Below are 24,327 nucleotides of genomic sequence, written 5' to 3'. Positions count from 1 at the left end.
ATGTAGATCTGCACTAACAGACATATTAAATGCAAAAATCAAGTCCTGGATGTGGATAGTTTTAATAAAAACAGCAAGTTATGTAGAAAGACAGACACTAGTACATCCCATGGGGGAGGAGTTGGCCAAATACAAAGAAGAGGAGTGCTACCTAGAGAGGGGATACCAGCCTGTAACTTCCAAGCCTCCTGTAATCAACAGTACTAAAAAGTATCAGGAAATCAACTACAGGGGCCGTGTACATCAAAATGAAATTCGGATAAGGGAAGTCCATTCACATCCACATATACCATTAACAAGTGCCAGGAATACAAATGGGTCAGATCAGAGACAGGAAATCCCCTGTGCCCAAATCAGACCAGCGATTCTTTAGTGGTCAAGGATAAGGCGGTCACACCAGACGTCTCCTTTTGGTATCTCTCTCAGGAGTCTCATCTACTTCATCCTCTCCCAGAGGAGAAACCATGTTTAGTAAAGGGTCCTTCGAAGCACGGCCAAACAGAGAAAGAAGTAATGCAACACCAAAGCCGGTGGCTCGTTCACCCTGCAGACAGACACAGAATCACAAAAGTTGTCAGAAAATACACCATACAAAGAAGTGTCCGAATAATAGATGACCTTAAAAAGGGTTTTCTGGGCAAATTCTACTAATGACTTAACCTCAGGTAGATCATCAATAGCATTTGCCTGGAAAACCCCTTTAACCCCTTCTGGCTTATGTCCTGGGTGGGAAGGCGTTTCCACAATGTAACTTTAGTAGTGTCACAATCGTACAAACCTGCAGAAAAAAATATAAAGCAACGGCATTTATAGCCAAGTTTCAATTCACTTCTGTGGCACGGAGGATTGCTGAGCACATTACTCTCTTTCTGTCCCACAGAAATGAATGGAGCCATTTTGGGGATTTTAATCTCCACTTTTCAAAAGCCATAACTTATTTTTCTATTGACGCGGCCGTATGAGGGCTTGGTTTTTGTGTGGCAAACTAGTTTTTATTGGTACCATTTTTTTTGATTACATATAGTGGATTACATCAAAAAAAGAAAAAAAAAAAAAAAGGTTGGACAGGAGGAGAAAAACAACAAAAAAAAGGCAGAATTTAAGAACATTAAAGCAGTAATAACAATGTTTTTTCTGCGGGTCGGTAGGATTATAGGGATACCAAAGTTTTTTTTTTCCCCCATGGGCTTGTGAGGGCTTGCTTTTTGCATGATGAGCTGTCGTTTATTGATACCATTTTGCCTCTAAGTATTTTTGTGATGCAGAAAAATATATATATATATATATATACACACACTACCGTTCAAAAGTTTGGGGTCACCCAAACAATTTTGTGTTTTCCATGAAAAGTCACACTTATTCACCACCATGCGTTGTGAAATGAATAGAAAATAGAGTCAAGACATTGACAAGGTTAGAAATAATGATTTGTATTTGAAATAACATTGTTTTTACATCAAACTTTGCTTTCGTCAAAGAATCCTCCTTTTGCAGCAATTCCAGCATTGCACACCTTTGACATTCTAGCTGTTAATTTGTTGAGGTAAGCTTGTGAAATTGCACCCCACGCTTCTAGAAGCATCTCCCACAAGTTGGATTGGTTGGATGGGCACTTCTGGCGTACCATACGGTCAAGCTGCTCCCACAACAGCTCAATGGGGTTCAGATCTGGTGACTGCGCTGGCCACTCCATTACCGATAGAATACCAGCTGCCTGCTTCTGCTGTAAATAGTTCTTGCACAATTTGGAGGTGTGTTTAGGGTCATTGTCCTGTTGTAGGATGAAATTGGTTCCAATCAAGCGCTGTCCACTGGGTATGGCATGGCGTTGCAAAATGGAGTGATAGCCTTCCTTATTCAGAATCCCTTTTACCCTGTACAAATCTCCCACCTTACCAGCACCAAAGCAACCCCAGACCATCACATTACCTCCACCATGCTTAACAGATGGCGTCAGGCATTCTTCCAGCATCTTTTCATTTGTTCTGCGTCTCACAAACGTTCTTCTTTGTGATCCAAACACCTCAAACTTGGATTCATCCGTCCACAACACTTTTTTCCAGTCTTCCTCTGTCCAATGTCTGTGTTCTTTTGCCCATCTTAATCTTTTTCTTTTATTGGCCAGTCTCAGATATGGCTTTTTCTTTGCCACTCTGCCCTGAAGCCCAAAATCCCGCAGCCGCCTCTTCACTGTAGATGTTGACACTGGTGTTTTGCGGGTACTATTTAATGAAGATGCCAGTTGGGTACCTGTGAGGCGTCTGTTTCTCAAACTAGAGACTCTAATGTGCTTATCTTCTTGCTTAGTTGTGCAACGCGGCCTCCCACTTCTTTTTCTACTCTGGTTAGAGCCTGTTTGTGCTGTCCTCTGAAGGGAGTAGTACACACCGTTGTAGGAAATCTTCAATTTCTTAGCAATTTCTCGCATGGAATAGCCTTCATTTCTAAGAAGAAGAATAGACTGTCGAGTTTCAGATGAAAGTTCTCTTTTTCTGGCCATTTTGAGCGTTTAATTGACCCCACAAATGTGATGCTCCAGAAACTCAATATGCTCACAGGAAGGTCAGTTTTGTAGCTTCTGTAAAGAGCTAGACTGTTTTCAGATGTGTGAACATGATTGCACAAGGGTTTTCTAATCATCAATTTGCCTTCTGAGCCAATGAGCAAACACATTGTACCATTAGAACACTGGAGTGATAGTTGCTGGAAATGGGCCTCTATTCACCTTTGTGGATTTTGCACAAAAAAACAGGCATTTGCAGCTAGAATAGTCATTTACCACATTAGCAATGTATAGAGTGCATTTGTTTAAAGTTAGGACTAGTTTAAAGTTATCTTCATTGAAAAGTACAGTGCTTTTCCTTCAAAAATAAGGACATTTCAATGTGACCCCAAACTTTTGAACGGTAGTGTATATAGTGCATTCAATGGATTGTTCGTATCCGTAAAAAACTGTACAACCTGCAAACTGACTCCTTTACATGCTGCGATGTACACAGATTGTGGCATGTAGTGGATTGCTATTCTTATCGATCACTGCTGTTGCAGCGGGAGGCCGACTATCAGTCAGCCTGCTCTTGTTGTGGGATGGCACAGGCTCACTTTTGATCACGTGCCATCCACAGGGTGTAAGTCTACATCCTGTAGCATTATGGGGTTAAAGTGTAACAGCCCTTTAAATTTAAAACACACACACACACACACACACACACACACACACACAGTTATTCTAAGCATTCATTTTTTTATTACCTGTTTTGCAGATTTTTTTCCTTCAAAACCCCTCTTCTGCTATGCAGCTAGGAGAATACGTTGATAGGGCAATCCGTATTCACCTCACTGAATAGCAGAAGAGGCAGTAGAGGGTGCTCCAGCTGCGTCTGCATCTAGTACAGCAACAGCTGTATCCATTATAACACTTAGGCTGGGGTCACACAGGACATATTGCCGGCGGAAATCTTGTAGATTGGCAGCAGCGAAAAACTGCAAGATTTCCGCTGGGAAAGTGCCGCTTCAAACCCCTCAGCATTTAGCTGTGGGTTTTGGAGCAGCTTGGCCACACGCTTTTCCATTGCGGACGGCGCTCCCATAGAGGAGAGCGCGGTCACAACGGGGGGGGGGGGGGGGAATTGACATGCTACAGCCGGAGAACCCGCACTGCAGCGCTGGCCAATCCCGGGATTAGACGCCACAGGTGGATTTGCAACAGTGAAATTCCGGACGGAATTTCCATGGCAAATCCACTCTGTGTGAACCCAGCCCTAATGTATAAAACGGCCTTTATGAATAGAGTTACACACAATTCTTGCTGTGCCCACATTGGTCCCCAGCGCTCTTATTTCTTCTGTCTCTGCTGCTCTTCCCCCAGGCAGCCCATAGTGTATGGAGAATCTGTTCTAGCCAATGGCTTCTGCATTTCACAGCATTCGTTCCAAGGTGGGCCCAATGCACTATCAGGGCTCTCCGTGCATCAGGTGTACAGTACTATATGTCACCACCCGATGCACCAACACCCTGACAATGCAGAATCGTGTTCCATTAAAGTGATAAATTAAACTATTCTCATTCATTTCTCTACTTTCAGTGCGCATTTTGTATGAACTCTTAAAATGTGCTGCACTTTGAGGAAGATTGAGTAAAATTGGTAAATACTCACCGCATGAACAGGAGACGCTATATCAACGTGCACCCAGACTCCCGGCCAGTCAAAGCCAATGTGAGAAGCAATAAAGAGACCGGCACAAGAACTCTGCGCATTCTCCCGATCCTAGAGAGGTTACAAACATATCAGTCTACACCACTTAATACCGCACAGGTCTGAGGCCTTCATTGCCACACCATTTTTTTTTGCGATTTTCTACTCATGCCAATTGAATGGCCATAACTTACTTTTATGCTATAAAATGCTAAATGTTTTTATAGGGACAGATTCTCCCCCGTATAGATTTCTGTCTGATACGATCTAACATTTAGTTGGATACATAACATGCCCTAGTCATTAGAATTGCATCATGGCATATGTAGAATAAAGCCCCTTAGCAGTTGCAGTTAAGTACACACATGGCCAGTTTTTAAAGCGACTCTCCCAGTTCAGACAAAGCAAGATGGCCGCACCACTTTTCTGACTACCTGATGCACATTGACTAATGGTGCGGCATCGGTAGTCTGCAGCAGTGTTTCTCAGGGACCCCAAACAGGTCATGTTCTTAGGATATCCTATAGTAAGAAAACCTGTGGCAATGTCTGAGGCACTGGCAATAATTACATCACCTGCGCAATACTGAGGAAATCCTGAACACATGACCTGTTGGGGGTCCCCGAGGACTGGAGTTGAGAAACACTGATCTAAGGCACTACATACATGCTGCTTGATTGGTCAATGCTGCTTATGTGAACACCACTGGCCAATCAGAGCAGCGTTTGGGGTCTTGCATTAGTCTTATCAGGTAGTCAGAGAAGCTGTTCAGTCATCTTGGTTTGCCTGGGACTGAAGGGTCACTTCTAGAGGCTAAATGACAATGAACCCTAAAAGTGTGCAACTTCACACGCACTGAATTATAGTAGACAACGGTTTAATGTGAAGACCTGAAATGCAAGCAGTCAGAAATACGAGGAGCAGGAATAGGAATCTGTAATTAATGAGGATACCAGAGAAACCTGAGCTATGGGTATGGCTTAGAATGGATTCAACTAGTTATACAGTACTACTCACTGCCACAGAGTTCTTCATATCAGCCACAGCAGAAGTAAACTCGCTAAAGTGCAGCTCTGGACAGTAAACCAGTGGTTGAACCAGGTCTCCGCACTTCCGTCCAGCCTTCACACAGGCCATCTCCCACTCCTCACTATTGGTCAGTACTGCAGCATGGTACTTGCCGGTTGCAATGCCCTGAAAATTAAAGAATCAATAAGAGAGACGACCCCACAAGACTCAATCTATCTCGCCATTCAAAAGGGTATTCCCATCTCATATATGCCATCACTTTATGAGAAGAGAATACCCCTTTAAAACCAGAAGTTACGGAGATCACAGCCAGAATATAAATGTATAGATCAGTCACATATAACCTGCACCCGTCTCACCTGAGCACCTGTCAAAGTCGCCATATCCAGAATGATATCTGCATTTAGGTCCTTGCAGGCGTAGGACACCCCATCAGCCAGCACCAGCCTCCCCTCCGCATCAGTGTTATTAATTTCAACCGTTCTAGGTAAAGAGAACATTTCAACGTTGGTACGGGATAACAGAAGAATATTCTGCCACTCATAGTGCTAGTAATGATAAACACAGAAATTGTGGTAATTAGCATTTAAGTGGAAAAAACCATTGTCCCAAAGGTGTCCATAGTCTTTAAAGCGACTTTTCGGACATCTTTGTGACTCCAGGCTCAAATGGCTTCATTGACTACCAATGCACACGGTGCATAGCATGCATTGTTAGTCTAAGCCACTGCATGCTCTGACGGGCTAGCACTGCTCTTGTGGGCACCATTGGTTAGTCTATGCTGTCAGTGTAGTGTCTTAGTCCAATGATGCCAACTAATACACAGCGTCAACGAGCTGCTGTGGCCATCTTTGTCTCTCCAGGCCTGAAAATTCACTTCAATGATCGAACCTGTATCAGCTGAATATGATTAAGACAGAATTCTGACCATTAACTATAAGCAGTGTATTTCTCCATTTACCAACAGCTAGCAGAGATCCTTCTTGCTTTGCCTTAAGGGATCTCACAAGAAAAGTAGTAAAAAAAACTGCTTCATAGAAACCCAAGTCTCCAGTTAAAGTATCCTGCCAATGCAAGAAAACTTCTGTCAGGTGTAGCCTTACCGCGCCGCAGATCTTGCTGCAATCCACAGTGACACTGGGAAAAATCAGTGGCACGTCTGCAACAAAGCGAGCATGCTGTGGATGTGAAAATAGAGCATGCCCGTTTTTCAACACGGAAAGGTTTCCCTTACATGTGGATGGTGTTTTCAAACCCTGAGCCGCAGCTATTGTGCTGTAATTGGCTGCATACCACAAAATCACCACGCCTGAACTCGTTACTTTCCTGCCCAATCTGAGTGTTGGCTATAGATAACAACCAGCAGATATTGGGCACAAATCTTACCTAGAAAGTACCTGTGCACAATACTTACTGGGCGGCATACACTAGTGCCTCTCTACACCCAATCTGCAGATTTGGCAGGAAAGTAAAATTAGAGGGACACTTCTGTGACAAGACAGAAACCCCATTAGTGCGCTAACACCACATTGTTTCCATGGGGCCTCAGTCTAATTCCATCCAAAAGTGACAGAAGACCAAGCAGATTCCTTACTTTCCAGAGTACAGCAGGTGGATGTCATCCGGTCGAGTTGCATTTGGTCCAACGGAGTTCTCTGCCAGGCAGAACAAAGCGTGCAGGTTGTCTTTAAAACCCTGAAAATAGAAGATGAGAATCCACAGTTCGATCCTGGCTACACCGTCCTCTATTTCATCATGGCACGACTCGTCATCCGTCGCTAAGGAATGGACTATGCATTCTAGCACACTGCTTGTCAAACAGGGCAGCCGTTATAGATGCTATACAGTCTTCAACCCTTTAAAGAGACCGTCACCTTCTTTTAGCCCTATAAGCTAAGCTCATTGGCTGAAAGTAGGTGACCCACTGAACCCGGGGATGTAAGTGTTAGTTATACTGTCAGTGTTGTTCCCCTGGTGACACCACTGAAAGACGCCGCTCAATGCACTGAGCGGAACGCTAAATGGTCGGCACTAATTTTATAAAGGCCGGACTACTTAGCAGCACCGCTCAATACACTAGTGGTGGCTTCCCTCGCTCACATCGGGGGAACAATGAGGGAATTAAGTATAATATCTGCGGACTCAGCGGGTCACCTACTTTTAGTGCATAGGCTCATCTTATAGGACTAAAGGTAGGCGATGGTCTCTTTAAGAGGTAGAGGTGGCTTAAAATAGATAAAAGCACGATCATCACTGTGTATCTATTACATGTGGGGGCCAGAAACCTGTGAGGCATTAATTGCAAGTTACTGCTGCCAGTGTCGGGATACGATCGGCCACCATCTAGAGTCACAGGCGGCTTAAAGGGGTTGTCTCGTGAAATCAAGTGGGGTTCAGCACTTCTGTATGGCCATATTAATGCACTTTGTAATGTACATTGTGCATTAATTATGAGCCATACAGAAGTTATTCACTTACCTGCTCCGTTGCTAGCGTCCCCGTCGCCATGGTGCCGTCTAAATTCGCTGTCTTCTGGCGTTTTTAGACGCGCTTGCGCAGTCCGGTCTTCTCCCTGGTGAATGGGGCCACTCGTGCCGGAGAGCTGGTCCTCGTAGCTCCGCCCCGTCACGTGTGCCGATTCCAGCCAATCAGGAGGCTGGAATCGGCAATGGACCGCACAGAGCCCACGGTGCACCATGGGAGAAGACCCGCGGTGCATCGTGGGTGAAGATCCCGGCGGCCATCTTGGTAAAGGAAGAAAGAAGTCGCTGCAGCGCGGGGATTCGGGTAAGTAATAGAGATGAGCGAACGTACTCGTTTCGAGTAATTACTCGATCGAGTACCGCCATTTTCGAGTACTTCAGTACTCGAGTGAAAAGTACTCGGGGGTCGCTGGGGGGCGCCGTGGGTGAGTGGGGGGTAGCAGCGGGGAACAGGGGGGAGCCCTCTCTCTCTCCCCCTCTCCCCGCTGCAACCCCCCCCACTCACCCACGGCGCCCCTCGAATTTTTTCGCCCGAGTACGGAAGTACTCGAAAATCGCGGTATTCGGGCGGAAAAGGGGCGTGGCCGAGCACATTCGCTCATCTCTAGTAAGTAATAAACTTTTTTTTTTTTTTTTTTTTTTAACCCATCCCTTGGGTTTGTGTCGCGCCGAACGGGGGGCCTATTGAATACGTTTCGGCGTGAGACAACCCCTTTAACTAAAGGTTATTGAGTTGCATTCACTCTATTTTATGGCCAGGATGATTCTTCGGTCCACAGTCGGCGTTTTAGGCAAACTCAGCACCAAACAAGTATGCTTTGTGTGTAACTCTGCTTCTAACCTGTTTCACAGCAGCTTTAAATGCTCCGAGGACGGCGGCTGCGCCTCCACAATCTCTCTTCATACCCGGCATCGTAGTCTGTTAATAAAAGAGAAATCCATCAGAGAACTTTCTGTCCACCTCCGTGTAATATGAGATTATAGGGCAGCTGCCACCTCCAGGACCCGTCCCAACCCGCTGGTACTAGTGAGTTACAGTAATACCAACACTACGCCTGTACAACGTCCCCATGTAGGGAGACTGGTTCCAACAAGAGGGCAGTGAAGAGGTTTTCTCATTATATAGGTTACAGGCAATTTGTGAAATAAGTCATTGTATGGAATGCAAAGCATGAATAGGTCACACATTTCCTAGGTAGTCTATGCCATGCCAAAAAGGCAAACTGGCAGAGTATAAAATACTCCCACAAGCGGTGGACTGGCCCCACACCACAGACACCCCATTTTTTCCCCCTACACCAAAAGATAGGATTCCACCCTTTGTACCATCATCTTCATCCTTTTCCAAGTTGCGGTCAGTTGCCAGCCAGGCCTCCTGCTGTCTCGCTCCTCTACTGCACTCCGTGACAGACAGTCCAGACTTTAGAGCCTGCAGGCTGGCTCCGTTTGTCACCGTGATGCTACTGCCCGTATGCTGTCGGGATGCGGGTGCTCTTCGGCTCCCCTCACTCAGTGCCCCATGCGCTGCCACCCGTTCTGCCAGCACAGGGACCTGTGTCTCCAGCAGTGATGCTTCAGCTGTCGGGAACTCTTTGGATAGGTGTCAAGACCCATCCACCTCCTCACCTTCCCCGGCCACCATCACTTTGGACCCTTTCAAGTGCAGATGCCCAACACATAGGTCGTCCCAGCGCTAATCGTTCCTCTGCATTTACACCAGCCTCCATGCACAATAAACAGGCAGTTGATCATAAGTGAAGGACTGCCTGCTTACAGGGGCCGATCCGCTCTAAATGACAAATGAAGTCTCCTTCAGTTGAGGCATGCATTAACAGGGAACGATTCATCGCCTCGTGTAAAATGGCCCTCGGAAAATCTGACTTTGGGCCCTTTTACATGGAACAATTATCATTCAAAATTGGACTGTGCAAATTTGGAGGATAATCGTTCCGTGTAAACATGGCCGACGAATGAATTCATTCACTTATCGTACATCGTTCGCTTTATGCAGGCATACAAATCATTGTTGGCTCGTTCGCATCTCGTTACGTGTAAATGGTGAGCCTTCAGTCCTTTACATCCACTGGTACAACATCTAAACGCTATTCTATAATTGCCAATTGCCTCCTCTTGTGGATTTGAACACAGGCCAGGCTGACCCTTTAACCCTCTCAATGCCATGAAAATATTTACACAGCATTGAAAGGTCTCCCCTGCACATAAGCAAAGTGTTTCACGGCTCCGAATACATCTCTGTTAGGAGGCGGCTGCGACGATTATTGGCCGTTATAAACCACATGGCTTGGTTTTACAGTTTTGATTGGCTGGGTATAGTTTTATCGCTCCTTGGTTTCACTTTCACTATTGCTGTGACTAAGTGGTAATGCGTAAGAGGGTCAGTATATTATGTCAGTGAAACTTAATTAACCATGTATCTAATATAGTTTATATTGGTATTTTGGCGTTTGATATCACATTTATCTCTAAAAATCCTTCTCTCTGGGTCATTCACTGGGAATCCGTGCCCCTCACCCCCCGACACCATACACCAGTGAAGGCATTGCCCGGATAAGGGTGCGTTCACACAATGCTGATTTGGTGTAGATTTTGGTGCAGATGTGAAGCAGATTTCACCCTTTGAATTTATAGTCAATCGAAAGGGTGAAGTCCGTTGTGCATCTGCACCAAGTCAGCTCCACGTGCACGCTCCCTATCTACAGATGGGTGAACGGACTGCATAGTCATATTTCTCTCTGAGACTGCAGACTGATGCAGCAGCAGCAATCTGTGTTTAGCTTCCAGAGCATGGTCTATACTGGACATAATGGCATCTACTAAGACCAGGACTAGATATGTACAGGTTTACTGCCAGGTAAGGTATGCAAGAATGTTCTCATTCACTGACTGCAAACTAAGAGCTTGACAATGGTCAGGAATTGAAATAAAAGTATTTTAGAACTAGTCATTGAAAAAAATACATCAATCCAGAAAACCTATCTAAAGGTTTAGACCTGAACTAAACCACCCAGTCTGGTATCCTATTAGGGAGCATTCAGCTTACAGAGTTGGGCTGCTCCAGTCTCGGCACCTCATTATGACACAGTGGTATTTGATGTATGCAACGTTCTAATTGCAGCTGCAGATCATGAAAGCCGAAGGATACTAAGGCCTTATGTCCACGGGCGAATTTTCACTGCGTTCCCCACGGCGATAATCCAGCCGTGGGGAACGCAGTGAACACTTTCCATGGCGTTGCTATGGAAAGAGCAGCCCCCCCTGTCCACGAGTGGAGAATCGTAGTGATTCTCCACCCGCGGACGGCAAACCGCAGCATGCTGTGAATTGCTGTGATTCTCCGCAATGAGCCTGTCAGCTTCTGCTCCCCGGCGGCGGCTCCCGCGGTGGAGATAAATAAGACCACAGCGGTTGGTTTCTTGCAGTGGAAGCCACCAAGCAAACAAGATGGAGTACAAATCTCACCACCCCCATACAGTCACACAGCTCGCTCCAGACGATGAATAGCTACCTTTCCCTTAATGCTGAGCCCTCCAGTATCGTACACAATGCCCTTCCCGACCCAGGCAATGGTCTGTGTGGCACCTTCTGGGGTATGGCTCAGGATGACCATGGCAGGAGGATGTTCTGCTGCTTTGCCAACACCATAAATACCTACAAGACACCGAGAGACTCATCAAAGCACATTCATTATTGCTGCGAAGCCAGCCGTCACGTTCCCATCACTAAAGTACGATATCTACAAGGTGGAAGAATACGTGTAACCAGATAACTCCTCGCTTTACTCACCTCCAAAGCCTCTCTCCTTTAGCTCTTCATCTCGAATAATCGTCGGAGTAATGCCAAGCTCCTTCCCAACCGCTGCAATCTCCTGCAAAATTAGAAGAAAACTCATTGCATACCGGGAAGCGTTAACTGGGCAACAACCAATGACGTACATGTAAATCACTGATCTATGATGAGAGTATGGAATGGGTTCAAGAGCCAAGCACACCGATACCCGGTAGCAGCCGATTAAACACTTAGATCCGTAGTCTATACTTGCAGTGTCCAACCAGCTAACTGGCAGGAGAAGGGGAGGCGCCATGATGCAATTTTGGGTAACAGACGAGTAGTTATGGCAGCCTCGGGTCTAGTAAAGGCTCCCAGACCTACCATTGAACTTAGCCTATTAAGCCTTGTGGAAAGGCTTAATAGGCTGCTGTCAATTGTCAATATACTGCAATACTAAAATATTGCAGTATATTGTACAAGTGATCAAACGATCATGAGTTCAAAGTCCTCTATGGGGGGAAAAAAGAAAAAAAAAAATCGTTTAAATATTGCAAAAAGTTTAAAAAAATAATTTTAAAAATGTTCAAAACCCCTTTTTCCCCCCCTTCACATATAAAAAAAAAATCATAATAAAGTAAATATAAAATTGGTATTGTCACAGACGTAAAAGTATGATTAAAGTATTGCATTACTAATCTGCGAGGTGAAAAAAAAAGGCTGTAATGCCAGAATTGCAGTTTTTTAGTCATCCCGCCACTCAAAAAAAAAATGTAAGAATGATCAACAAGTTGTACACACTCCATAAAAACACCAAAAAAAGCTACAGCTCACCCCACAAAAGACAGGCTTATAGATGGAAAATAGTGAAGGAGCTGGCATGAGGCTAGTGGTTTACTGCCTTGAAGCGACCCTTGAGTTTTCAGACAACATCTTGTCCCGGGACAAGAGGGGGGTGTATTACCTGCAGTTCTTCTCCGCTATCCCCGGGCCCGGTTTTCGACCATTCAAGACAGTTGCAGGAACTTTCTAACTATAATGCGCACTGTGCACTGCTCTGATTGGCCAGCACTGATCACTTGATCAACGCTGGCCAATCACAGAGCAGCTATAGTGCATTGTTAGTCTGACACTACTAATGCACTGTGGGGATTAAGTAGTCTGAAGATCGTGACAACCGTCTGATAACTGAAAGCAGGACCTGGAAATGGCAGATCAGACAGACGGCAGAGAACAACTGCAGGTGAGCCACCTCCGGCCCTCTCCGATCCTAGTACAGAATTGTGTCCTGAAACCAGAGAGGCGGTTTAATCCTCACTGGTAGAGGATTTCATGACATACACAGTTGTGCCACTAGATGCTGTGCATGCTGATAACTGTCTGCTCATCTCATAGCGGGTACAACCTCTCGGGCTCGTGTGCCCGTCCCATCCAGAATTACACACTAGACCTGTAGATTATCAGTCTTCTCCATCACGTACCTCAATGAAGTGGTCCGTGTTCATCTCATTGCAGGGAGTATCCACAATACGTGCTGCCAGTCTCACCCCTTCAGTGGCACTTTCCAGGCACTAGTATGAGAGAACCAGACTGGTATGAGAGGACATAAAACCCTACAAAGGAAGAAGCAGCTAGGGAAGGGGTTCATACTATACCTTTAGGGTGGTCACTTCCATGGGTCCATTGTTCTGTCCAACGAGCAGAAATTCAATGGCAATGCTTTTTTTCTCAGCGTGGCGGGATGCACTAGAGCGGCGGGTGAACAGCGGGAAGGTTCGAGCAATGGCACAAGCACTGGCAAACACCTCTGATCGCTCGCATACCATCTGCGGGAGGTCATCATACCGTTATACATTGGCAGAATTATAAAATAGAAACATACATACCCCGTTACATCAAAAATAAGATCTACCGTGATTTTTCGGGGAGGCTTGAAATACAAGTCCTATGCCAAAAATAAGCCCTAGCTGCATTAGATTTTAAAAAAGGAATACATTACCTAGCAGGCTGGGTCCAGGTACCTTCCGCTGCTCTCCAGAGCTCCAACGTGCTTCTTACGGTCCTCGGCTGCCCACAGAAGATCACTTCCTGGTTATAGGACTCATAAATCCCACTTCCAGGAAGCGATGGCATGATTGGTTCGTCAAGCGCTGCATTGTTTGGCTGAGCAGCGGTCGAAGAACCAATCACAGCCATCTTGTTGTGGAGGCGGGATTTATGAATTGGTCAATCAATGGCGTGGCCAATTTTTAAATCCTGCCTCAACAACGTGATGGCTGTGATTGGTTCTTCGACCGCTGCTCAGCCAATCAATGCAGCGTTTGATGAACCAATCACAGCCAGAGAGTTCTCCTTCAATGGAAGTGTTCAAACAGAGGCTGGACAGACATCTGTCTGGGATGATTTAGTGAATCCTGCACTGAGCTGGGGGTTGGACCAGATGACCCTGGAGGTTCCTTCCAACTCTACCATTCTAGGATTCTATAATCGAGCACTGCATTGATTGGTTTATGAGTGCTGCTCAGCCAATCAGAGCCATTGTTTCCTGGTGGTGAGATTTATGAATCCCCTAACCAGGAAGTGATCTGTGGGCGGCTGAGGATTGCAAGAAGCGCGTTGGAGCTCCAGAGAGCAGTGGGAGGGACCTGGACTGAGCCAGCTAGGTAAGTATAATAAGACAATCCCCGAAAATAAGACACAGCGCTTCTTTTGGGGCAAAAATTAATATAAGACAGTGTTGTGTTTTCGGGGAAACAGCATATACATAGGTGTGCAGCACAGACACCCCAGAAGTACCTCAATGGCTTACGCTTGGGATTATGGAAGGGAGTGTAGTAGCGCAGCAGTCTGCAGCCATCAGCTGTGGTGAACCTACAATTCCCAGCATGCCACATCAGCCGCTGGACCTTGTAGTTTCTCCACAGGTTGCAGACTGCTTTCACAAGATTACATTGAGGTGTAAGCTCCTGAGAACAGTATTCCATCATCAACCGGATGCACAATCTCAGCACATCTCCATTGTTACTTCCAAGGACTGCCTAGAGAGCTCTACTCACCACTCCCCTGTTCAGGCGCCGTAGTAATGATCACTAAGCCGCCATTTTTTATTTGCGACCGCCACCACATCACACAAAAATCGGTATTTTTATAATTCCAATTAAATAGCTAGCCTACATCTCGCTGGCCCGGGGTCCAGCATCCTAAAACCCTGCCGTCTGCATGACGGCGCAGAATGCCGAAATCTTGGCCTGTGCCTTGGACCTGCACCTATGTGTATAAAGAATTATCTGCTTTCTTCATTTTTCTGGATGTGCAGGAAGATGCTGGTGGTGCACAGTGATTGACGTCATGTGGCACGGCAGGGCATTCCAGCGCACGCACCCCGGGTACAAGACGATATCAGGGGTAAACGAGGATATTTATGCACTGGTGCAGCAGCAACGTATCACAGCACCCGCGCGGGATTTCAGCAGCGCCAGGAGATCAATCACACTGTCAATCATAACCCTGGAGGCTTCGGCAGCTTGTCGCTCCATGACTTAACATATAGTGTGGGAAGTAATCTGGACTGATCTACTAATGTAAATGGGCATGTTTAGGTACGAGAAGTGTCGGATCAGATTATTTCCATTTCCCCTTCTCTCGGTTTACATATAAAATCAGGACAGGTTCCCTTTAAAGGGGATGTCCAGTTTAGAAAACCCGTATTTAACTGGGTATGCTGGGTTAATAGCAGGCGGTCCTGTGGTCCGGACACTCATCTTCTGGCCAGAGCGCCCCTCACTCTGGAGGACTGTATTACACAGACAACCCACTGATATGAATAGACACTGTGTAACACTTCATGCGCCCAGTGGAGGTGCTGCAGGGAAAGTGAACCCTTACTGCCAGGTTTCCCCACCGATCACAGGAGTCCCAGTAGAGTAGACACTTTATGATGGGGAACCCCTTAAGCAGCAGCATAATTCCCCGTGGCAGATGCTGCGCGACTTACCAGGATGCATCTGGATGTTCCCGCTGGGAGGCAGCTGCGGATCAGACGTGTGATAAAGTGGGCAGCGGAAGGGCTGTTATGGCGGCTGACGCGTGAAGGCAGAGCAGCGACCGTGGCCAGCTTCAGGTAGAGAGGGCAGCAGTCTGTGGGGTTGGGGTTTAAGGTGCAGAGAGCGTTCTTCCATACCTGGAACGACAGACAGAAAAGTATAAATGACCTCATGTATAAAAGGTAAAGCAAGCAACAAGCCAATACCGAAAACAGCCAGCAGGGCGCCTCAGGACAGCAGAGGTAAGTAAAGAGTCGCGGCGCTTTAATAAAAACTTCTGACATGTCAGCGTAACGTGCCAGTATGTTGGATCAGTGGGGTCCGGGTGCTGCGAGCCCACTGACCGCGGAGATCAAGCACTGTCCACTGACTTTACGCCGCCGGAAGGAGGCGGCAAGCAATGTTGACAAAGGGGACCCTGAGCTCAGGTGAGCGCTGCAGCCCCGCATGTCTGCAATCAGCTGGGGTCTCAGCAGCCAGACCCCCACTGATCAAAACTTCTTACCTATGGCTTTGACATGACAAATTGTAGCTATTCTTTAAACAGGGGTTATATGAGACGAGTACATTGCTGGTCACATCCAAAAACAGCGCCACTCCTGGCCATATGGGTCCATTTAAAGTTCGCTCTTTTTGTTTGTTTAGTCGAACTCCACAGAGATGGGGGGGCGCTAGTGGGCCGGAGGCCTAAGGGTTAATATAAATGAGGCTCTTATAGCAGAGCTCTAATGTCTCTTCTGAATATATTACTGTGGCCCCTTACACTCTGAGAGGGCCCCATACAATGCCTGGCAGACAGGGGGCGCTGGTCCTCCCCCTTGCAGATCTATGTAAACACCTGGAGCAATAAAAGCAAAGTCTAATCCAGACAAGAGGGGTAAAGTCTAACCTCACCCCAGTCCCTGGACCCAAGTACAAAGGCCTCTGGCTGCCATCCTACTACAACTCCCAGCATGCTCCCACACAGGCATGCTGGGCTTTGTGGTCCTACGCCTACTATAGCGACTAGCAGTATAACGCGGCCGTCTCTGCTCAGGAACAGGGGGAGAAAAATCAGATCAAAGCTTGTAATCTGCAGCTGCTGCAAAACTACAACTCCCAGCATGCCCTGACCGCTGAGCAATGTGAGGCCATGCTGGGAGTTGTAGTTATGCAGCAGCCACAGGTTGCAAACTCCAGTCATGTACTGTGGGAACCAGTTAGACCAGTTCAGGAAATGCCAAACCACTAGACTCCAGGGCTGCACTGTGGACAAGAATTGTTCAAATGGCGGCAAGACTTTTCACTCTTGTCGCCATTTGCAACCAAACTGTAAGCAAGGTGCTGCGCCGTCACGGGGGGCTAAAAACACACTAAAAGCCCGGCTTTGTGGCCAAACCACAGATGGGCGGAGGGGGACGCGAGGAGTAACATCACTGCACTGCAGGGGGCGCTCTGGATGTGGTGTACAGCCCACTAAGGCTTCTCCATTGACCGGGCTCACACCACGAGTTGAATTCCGTAGCGAACGCCCGCGATCATTCACAGAACGGAACTGCGGATGCGAGAGTTCCGCCCCGCGGTATGTCTGCTGAGCACCGCGCATCGTCCGCACGGAATGTGGAACTCACAGCCTCTCTACTTCTTCTTATTATTGGTCCTTCCTAAGTGGGCGGAGTTCAACAATATCCCACCCCCTCCGGACGACTCTTCCATTCTCCTCTAATATTCGTATGAGCGGCGTTGCTGCCGCTCATACGCGATATTAACGGGCGACAGCAGACTCGCAGCCTCTGACATCGCCGGGGGCCGTCCGCGTGGGATCTGCGCTAAAATATCACACGCCGCGATTTTTCTTCCTCTCGCTGAATCCGCAATTAGTATCCGCGAGTGTGAAGGAGGAAGCGAGAGCACGCGCCTTACAATGCGGATCGTCCGCACAAATGGCGGCCGCGGAATCCGCCCGTGTGAGACGCTTTTATTCGAGGTTTCCCGGGTTACCAAGCCTGCTGGCACTTGTAGTGCAGTGACCACCGCAGGAGCGCCCACACCCTATTTGTAAACAAAGGGCAGGAAGGTCGCAGCTGTGAGGGGCGCCGATCACTTCCGGCCCGCGGAACATCTCCTCACCTCCTCGGTGACCCTGGACTGCAGCTTCCCCTTCACATCGCTCCACAGCGCCCTCTGCAGGTTGGGCAGCTGCCCCAGGATGAGCACAGGCCTGCTCTGCGGGTCCGCATCCCCAGCGCTCACTGTGAACTCCAGCCGAACATTGGCCATATCACAGCCTTCTACCGCCTGAGTAGCGGCGCGCCAGACCTGACAGAGACCTCAAGTCCCGCCCTTCCGTACAGCAGCCAATCACAACACTGAATAGAAAGGTTCCGCCTCCAGCCGACTGGTAAACTGCTCGTTATTTGCTATTCTTGAACTCCGCCCACTTAAGAAAGACCAATGAAAAGAAGTAGAGAGGCTGTGCGTTCCACGTTCCGTCCTAATAACATTCCCGTCGAAACAAGACCCGGTCTTTGTGTTCCTACTTGATGGTTTCCTGCTGGGCACAATTGGAAGTCAGAATAAACCCGGAGCCCAGATGTGATCCCAGCTACAAACTGCGGCCTATGGGGATCCCGGCTATCCGTGTTACAGGGGCATCCCCAGAGTGTGATGGGGGCTCCATGCTTCAGTAGGTTTACAGGGGGGCAGCATCTCCATTCACTTATATTATGGTGATCTGAGGGCAGTGAGGAGAGTTCAGGCCGCACCGCAGCGAAAACATTCCCACGTTATAGCCGTCTGAGCACCGTGTAATACATGTTGACTGTGCAAAATATACAGAACGTACACAGTGACTCCACCAGCAGAATAGTGAGTGCAGCTCTGGAGTATAATACAGGATGTAACTCAGGATCAGTACAGGATAAGTAATGTATGTACACAGTGACTCCACCAGCAGAATAGTGAGTGCAGCTCTGGGGTATAATACAAGATGTAACTCCGGATCAGTACAGGATAAGTAATGTATGTACACAGTGACTTTACCAGCAGAATAGTGAGTGCAGCTCTGGAGTATAATACAGGATGTAACTCAGGATCAGTACAGGATAAGTAATGTATGTACACAGTGACTCCACCAGCAGAATAGTGAGTGCAGCTCTGGAGTATAATACAGGATGTAACTCAGGATCAGCACAGGATAAGTAATGTATGTACACAGTGACTCCACCAGCAGAATAGTGAGTGCAGCTCTGGAGTATAATACAGGATGTAACTCAGGATCAGTACAGGATAAGTAATGTATGTACACAGTGACTCCACCAGCAGAATAGTGAGTGCAGCTCTGGAGTATAATACATGATGTAACTCCGGATCAGTACAGGATAAGTAATGTATGTACACAGTGACTGCACCAGCAGAATAGTGAGTGCAGCTCTGGAGTATAATACAGGATGTAACTCAGGATCAGTACAGGATAAGTAATGCATGTACACAGTGACTCCACCAGCAGAATAGTGAGTGCAGCTCTGGAGTATAATACAAGATGTAACTCGGGATCAGTACAGGATAAGTAATGTATGTACACAGTGACTTTACCAGCAGAATAGTGAGTGCAGCTCTGAAGTATAGTACAGGATGTAATTCAGGATCAGTACAGAATAAGTAATGTATGTACACAGTGATTCCACCAGTAGAATAGTGAGTGCAGCTCTGGAGTATAATACAGGATGTAACTCGGGATCAGTACAGGATAAGTAATGTATGTACACAGTGACTTTACCAGCAGAATAGTGAGTGCAGCTCTGAAGTATAGTACAGGATGTAATTCAGGATCAGTACAGAATAAGTAATGTATGTACACAGTGATTCCACCAGCAGAATAGTGAGTGCAGCTCTGGAGTATAATACAGGATGTAACTCAGGATCAGTACAGGATAAGTAATGTATGTACACAGTGACTCCACCAGCAGAGTAGTGAGTGCAGCTCTGGGGTATAATACAGGATGTAACTCAGGATCAGTACAGGATAAGTAATGTATGTACACAGAGACTCCACCAGCAGAATAGTGAGTGCAGCTCTGGAGTATAATACAGAATGTAACTCAGTACAGGATAAGTAATGTATGTACACAGTGACTCCCCCAGCAGAATAGTGAGTGCAGCTCTGGAGTATAATACAGAATGTAACCCAGGATCAGTACAGGATAAGTAATGTATGTACACAGTGACTCCACCAGCAGAATAGTGAGTGCAGCTCTGGAGTATAATACAGGATATAACTCAGGATCAGTACAGGATAAGTAATGTATGTACACAGTGACTCCACCAGCAGAATAGTGAGTGCAGCTCTGGAGTATAATACAGGTTGTAACTCAGGTTCAGTACAGGATAAGTAATATATGTAAACAGTGACTCCACCAGCAGAATAGTGAGTGCAGCTCTGGGGTATAATACAGGATGTAACTCAGGATCAGTACAGGGTAAGTAATGTATGTACACAGTGACTCCTCTATCAAAAGTATTACAATTTATCAATATTTCTAGGATGCCTTGCATGCACAGCCCTTTTCAATTCATGGTACAGCATCTCCATAGGGTTAAGGTGAAGACTGTGACTTGGGCACTCCAAAACATATCTTTTTCCACCATTCTTTAAAGGGGTTTTCCAGTGAAATACTATTGATGATCTATCATCAGTATAGGGCATCAGTAGTTGATCGGCTGGGGTCCGTTGCTCGGAACCCCCACCGATCAGCTGGCGGGCGCATGCTGTCAGCGCCGCAAATACACAGAGTTTGGAGCGGAAGCCTCACTGCTGACCTCCGTGTAGTGGCCGTTGCTTGTAACTGCAGGCACAGATATTTAAATCAACACGAGCCATCCCTGCAGTTACAAGTGTTGGCTACTACATGGGAGGTCGGCGCAGAGGCTTCCGCTCTGACCTCTGTGTATTTGTGGCGCTGACAGCGTGTGCCCGCTCAGCTGATAGGTTGGGGTCCCGAGCAACTATTGATGACCCATCCTGATGATAGATCATCAATAGTATTTCCCTGGAAACCCCCTTTAATGACGTCTAGGCTTTGGCTCTTTGTCTGGTGGCATCACCCAACGTCTCTTCAGAAGATGTTCTGATCCACCTTAGAATTCATTATTCCCTCAATGATCACCAGTTGTAAAGGCCCCGAGGAGCAAAACAGCCCCAAACCATGTGATGCTCCCTCCACTAGGCTTCACAGTTGGAATGAGGTTTTGGTGACAGTGATCTTTTTCTTCTATAGAATTGTGCATTTGGAATAAAATAAAATTCCTCTTCCGTCTCATCTGTCCATAGAACGTTTCCCAGAAGCATTATGGACCATCCAGGAGGTTTTTGGCAAACTTGAGAGATGCTGCGACAACTTTTTTTTTCACAGCAGCGTTTTCCTTTGTAGCATCCTTCTATGGATAGGGAAGGGTATAATCTCCCCTTAAGGAGAGCACCTAGAACAGTGATGGCAAACCTTTTAGAGGCCAAGTGCCCAAACTGCAACCTAAAGCTCACTTATTTATTGCAAAGTGCCAACATGTCAGGGGGCGGGGCTTATCACAACGTATGATTTTACCTCCGTCATTATAAAAAGGACAGGGCTGTTTCGAAAAAGGTTGCAGATTTTGACTGCTTTTTGGATGCAGAATTTGCCACAGAAATTTCTGCTGAGGACATATTGCAGCATTTCCACCACGTGTAAACATACCCTAGTAGTAATAGTGTACCCCAAAGTGGCCTCAATAGTAATAGTGACCCCCACTGTGGACTCAGCAGTAATAGTGACCCCTACAGCGGCCCTAGTAGTAATAGTGTTCCCCACAGTGGTCTCCGTAGAAATAGTGACCCCCTCCCACACACACACACAGTGCCCTCAGCAGTAATAGTGACATTAAAGATATATTTGGAGTTGAGAGTTGAAAACTCAGTTCACAACCCCATGATGCAAACTTATTTCATACTTTGTGTTGATAGTATTTTTCCTACTAGACAGTAAAGTTTGGATCACCCTCTCTGAGAGACCCTTCTCTAAGAATATGTTTTTTTCAGAATCCACACTAAAAGATGAAAGTTTAATACATTGTGATAGGTTAATGGACCCTAGGTCAATAAATCTGGAAGGGTTGGAAGATACACTGGTTCCTGGATACTCAGGCTTTTTAGAAGGGAGAACCAGCTTCTCCAAGCCTAGTCTATTACTAGAACAAATCTGCAATTTATTAGTTAAGCCTTATCCGTTTTAAAATGAATCATAAACTCCGAAGATTGTGTTCATAATTCATAGTCTGGTTCCCAGCTTCCCTTAACAGCTGGTGGTGGCAGCATGTGCATGTGAGCGGCATTGTAGTGTGCTGGAGCGCGTTAGGCTCAATCAGCTAGTGCTTTGTGTTTTCGGGCTGCAGGTGGCAAGACCCCGTGAAAGCTGGTTACAAATCCACCTGTAGTCTGGCGACTCCACACTCGCAATCCCACTAGGATGATTAATCTAGGCTCTGCTGCGATATGTGGTCATAGCGGCGAAGCACTCGGAACAGTCGATCTGTGACAAATTAGTGATAGAGGTGGGATCTGTCGGGGTCTCCCCTCTCCTATCCGTGATAAATTGGTGGTAGTGGTGGGATACTTCAAACGTCTGTGCCAGAATTACGCAATTAATTCTTGTGCCAAAAAAAAAAAACTTAGAGGACTCTTTGCGAAGATCGCCGCAGAACTTTTATAAGGCTTTGACTCAGTGTTAATATATAATCATTTTTTGTTTGGGAGTAAGGCTATATTGTGTGTACCCTCAGGCAGTCCAGTCCAGCCCCCCCCCCCTTTTTTTCTTTATACTACTATTTGTCAAGCAAAACGCAGAGATGGCAACTAGGAGCAAGACGGCCGCTAAGCTAAAGGGGCAGATGACCAAGTTGCTGGAGAAAGACTATGTCCAGCACCAGCCCATTGTGGACCCAGAGCCAAATATGGATGACCCCATAGGAGAGCAGATTATGGGTCAGAATCGAGGAGATCCTGGCAGCAAAGGCCCTCAGGTGGACTCTCTCTGGGACTTGCCTATACAGAGGGCCCTAGAGCAGTTGGCCACAACAGACCCTTGAGCGGCACCTGCAGATGGAAAAGTATGAAGCTGCAGACTGCAAGGCAGAGCGAGAAGCTGCAGAATGTTGTGCAGAGAATGAAAACCAGCTGCAGATGGCAGAGTTCCAGGCTCAGAATCCAACACTACCATTAAGTGAGGCCAGCGGTACAAGAACCAAGCGACCCCAGCAGGAACACTTCTATATCTTAGCAAAGGACAGGGACCTAGACACTTTTCTGAGGCAATTCAAAAGACGTGTCGCTGGTATTGGCTACCCCCGAGCAATGGGCTAAGTACTTAACTCTAGGACTTACAGGCAAAACCATGGAGGCATATGTAGCTCTCCCCAGGGAGCAGGATGGGGACTACGAGGCCATCAAGGCAGAATTGATCTGCAAGTACAACCTCACTCCAGAGGTGTACTGTCAAAGGTTCCGGACCCTGCATCTCGGATCCCCGGACAGCTACATCGACCGGGGAGATGGCTTGACTGCTACCTTCCAGCAGTAGACCCAGGAACTGTCCATCACCATCTACGATGGGCTGAGCGATCTGATGAAGCCACCTCTGTTATTTCCCATAAACCATCCGACTCCAAGGCAGATTATTGGGAAAATATTTTAATAAGGGTTATTAGCCATGCAAAGGTCCTATCCCAATATGGGATATATTTTTGGAATCGGATCGGCCCGCTGAATGAAACACATCTACCCATGTTGCAGTTCAAGCTCAGTATCACCCCTGAATGGTGTATCTGCATACCTGGTTATAATTTACGTGTCATGCTTGATGTCACTGAATAGATAAAATCATGACCAGAAATATGCCAGGCCTATATATTCCCGATCGGAGGGCCTCACGCCGAGAAATAGCTAAAATAGGGAATTATGATTTTTCCACAAGGGACGCATGCCCACACCCAACCTACGCAATGACATAAGAGGGGGCAGGGGAAGGGGTTTTCTAAGGAATCCTTTAAAATTCGGGGCTCTACAGACCCTTGTGGTCAGACTACAGATAGGCCTTGGCATAAGGCTGCTGCCATTGCTTCAGTGACTCTGCATGGATCAGAATCTGGGGTATGACAAATCTCAAATCTGGTATCTTTTGTGTATATATAAATATATGCACTCCTTGTCTTTTTCTATAATAAATTAGAAATTTATTAGTTAAGCCTTGTTCATCTTAAAACGAACCATAAACTCCGAAGATAGTCTTCATAATTTGTAGTCTGGGTCCCAGCTTCCCTTAACAGCTGGCGGTGGCAGCGTGTGTATGTGAGCATTATTGTAGCGTGCTGCAGTGCGTTAAGCTGGATCAGCGGGTGATTTGTGCTTTCGGTCTGCATGTGGCAGAACCCTGTGAAAGCTGGTTACAAATGGACCTGTAGTCTGGCGCCTCCACACCCGCAATCTCGCTAGAGTGATCATAGCAGCAAGGCACTCGGAACAGTTGATCTGTGACAAGTCGGGGATAGAGGCAGCATCTGTCAAGGTCTCCCCTCTCCCATCCATGACAACCCCAATTCTGTGTTAATGCATCTACTGCTGCCGGATGGTCTCATTGATTGAGACCTGTGGAAGAGACCATTCTCCAGGATCCAGTATTTGGCGACTGAGAAAGTCCATCTTTTTGTTTAGAGTTCCTTTCAGGTGAATTGCGGAGATAGAACGAACATGTCGCTCCGCCCAACTGAATATCTTTTGCGCAAG

At 46.7% G+C, this 24,327-nt stretch overlaps 1 protein-coding gene across 1 annotated transcript; it reads right to left on the bottom strand.

Moving 5' to 3' along the window:
- Positions 1 to 43: 43 nt before the first annotated feature.
- NPEPL1 (aminopeptidase like 1) lies at positions 44 to 17,844 on the bottom strand. The gene is made up of 12 exons (XM_066586940.1): positions 17,646 to 17,844; positions 15,488 to 15,673; positions 13,149 to 13,319; positions 12,975 to 13,064; positions 11,512 to 11,593; positions 11,234 to 11,376; positions 8,549 to 8,626; positions 6,819 to 6,919; positions 5,584 to 5,707; positions 5,213 to 5,389; positions 4,157 to 4,267; positions 44 to 544 (listed from the first exon to the last, which is right to left on the bottom strand). The coding sequence occupies exons 1-12, from the start codon at positions 17,793 to 17,795 to the stop codon at positions 392 to 394; spliced, it is 1,566 nt and encodes a 521-aa protein (XP_066443037.1). The 5' UTR covers positions 17,796 to 17,844; the 3' UTR covers positions 44 to 391.
- Between the last annotated feature and the right edge of the window lie 6,483 nt (positions 17,845 to 24,327).

Source organism: Eleutherodactylus coqui, chromosome 13, assembly GCF_035609145.1.
Source record: "Eleutherodactylus coqui strain aEleCoq1 chromosome 13, aEleCoq1.hap1, whole genome shotgun sequence".
Classification (NCBI taxonomy): Eukaryota; Metazoa; Chordata; class Amphibia; order Anura; family Eleutherodactylidae; genus Eleutherodactylus; species Eleutherodactylus coqui.
The sequence above is the reverse complement of the archived record's forward strand: the minus strand, read 5'-3'. Positions and strand labels throughout refer to the sequence as shown.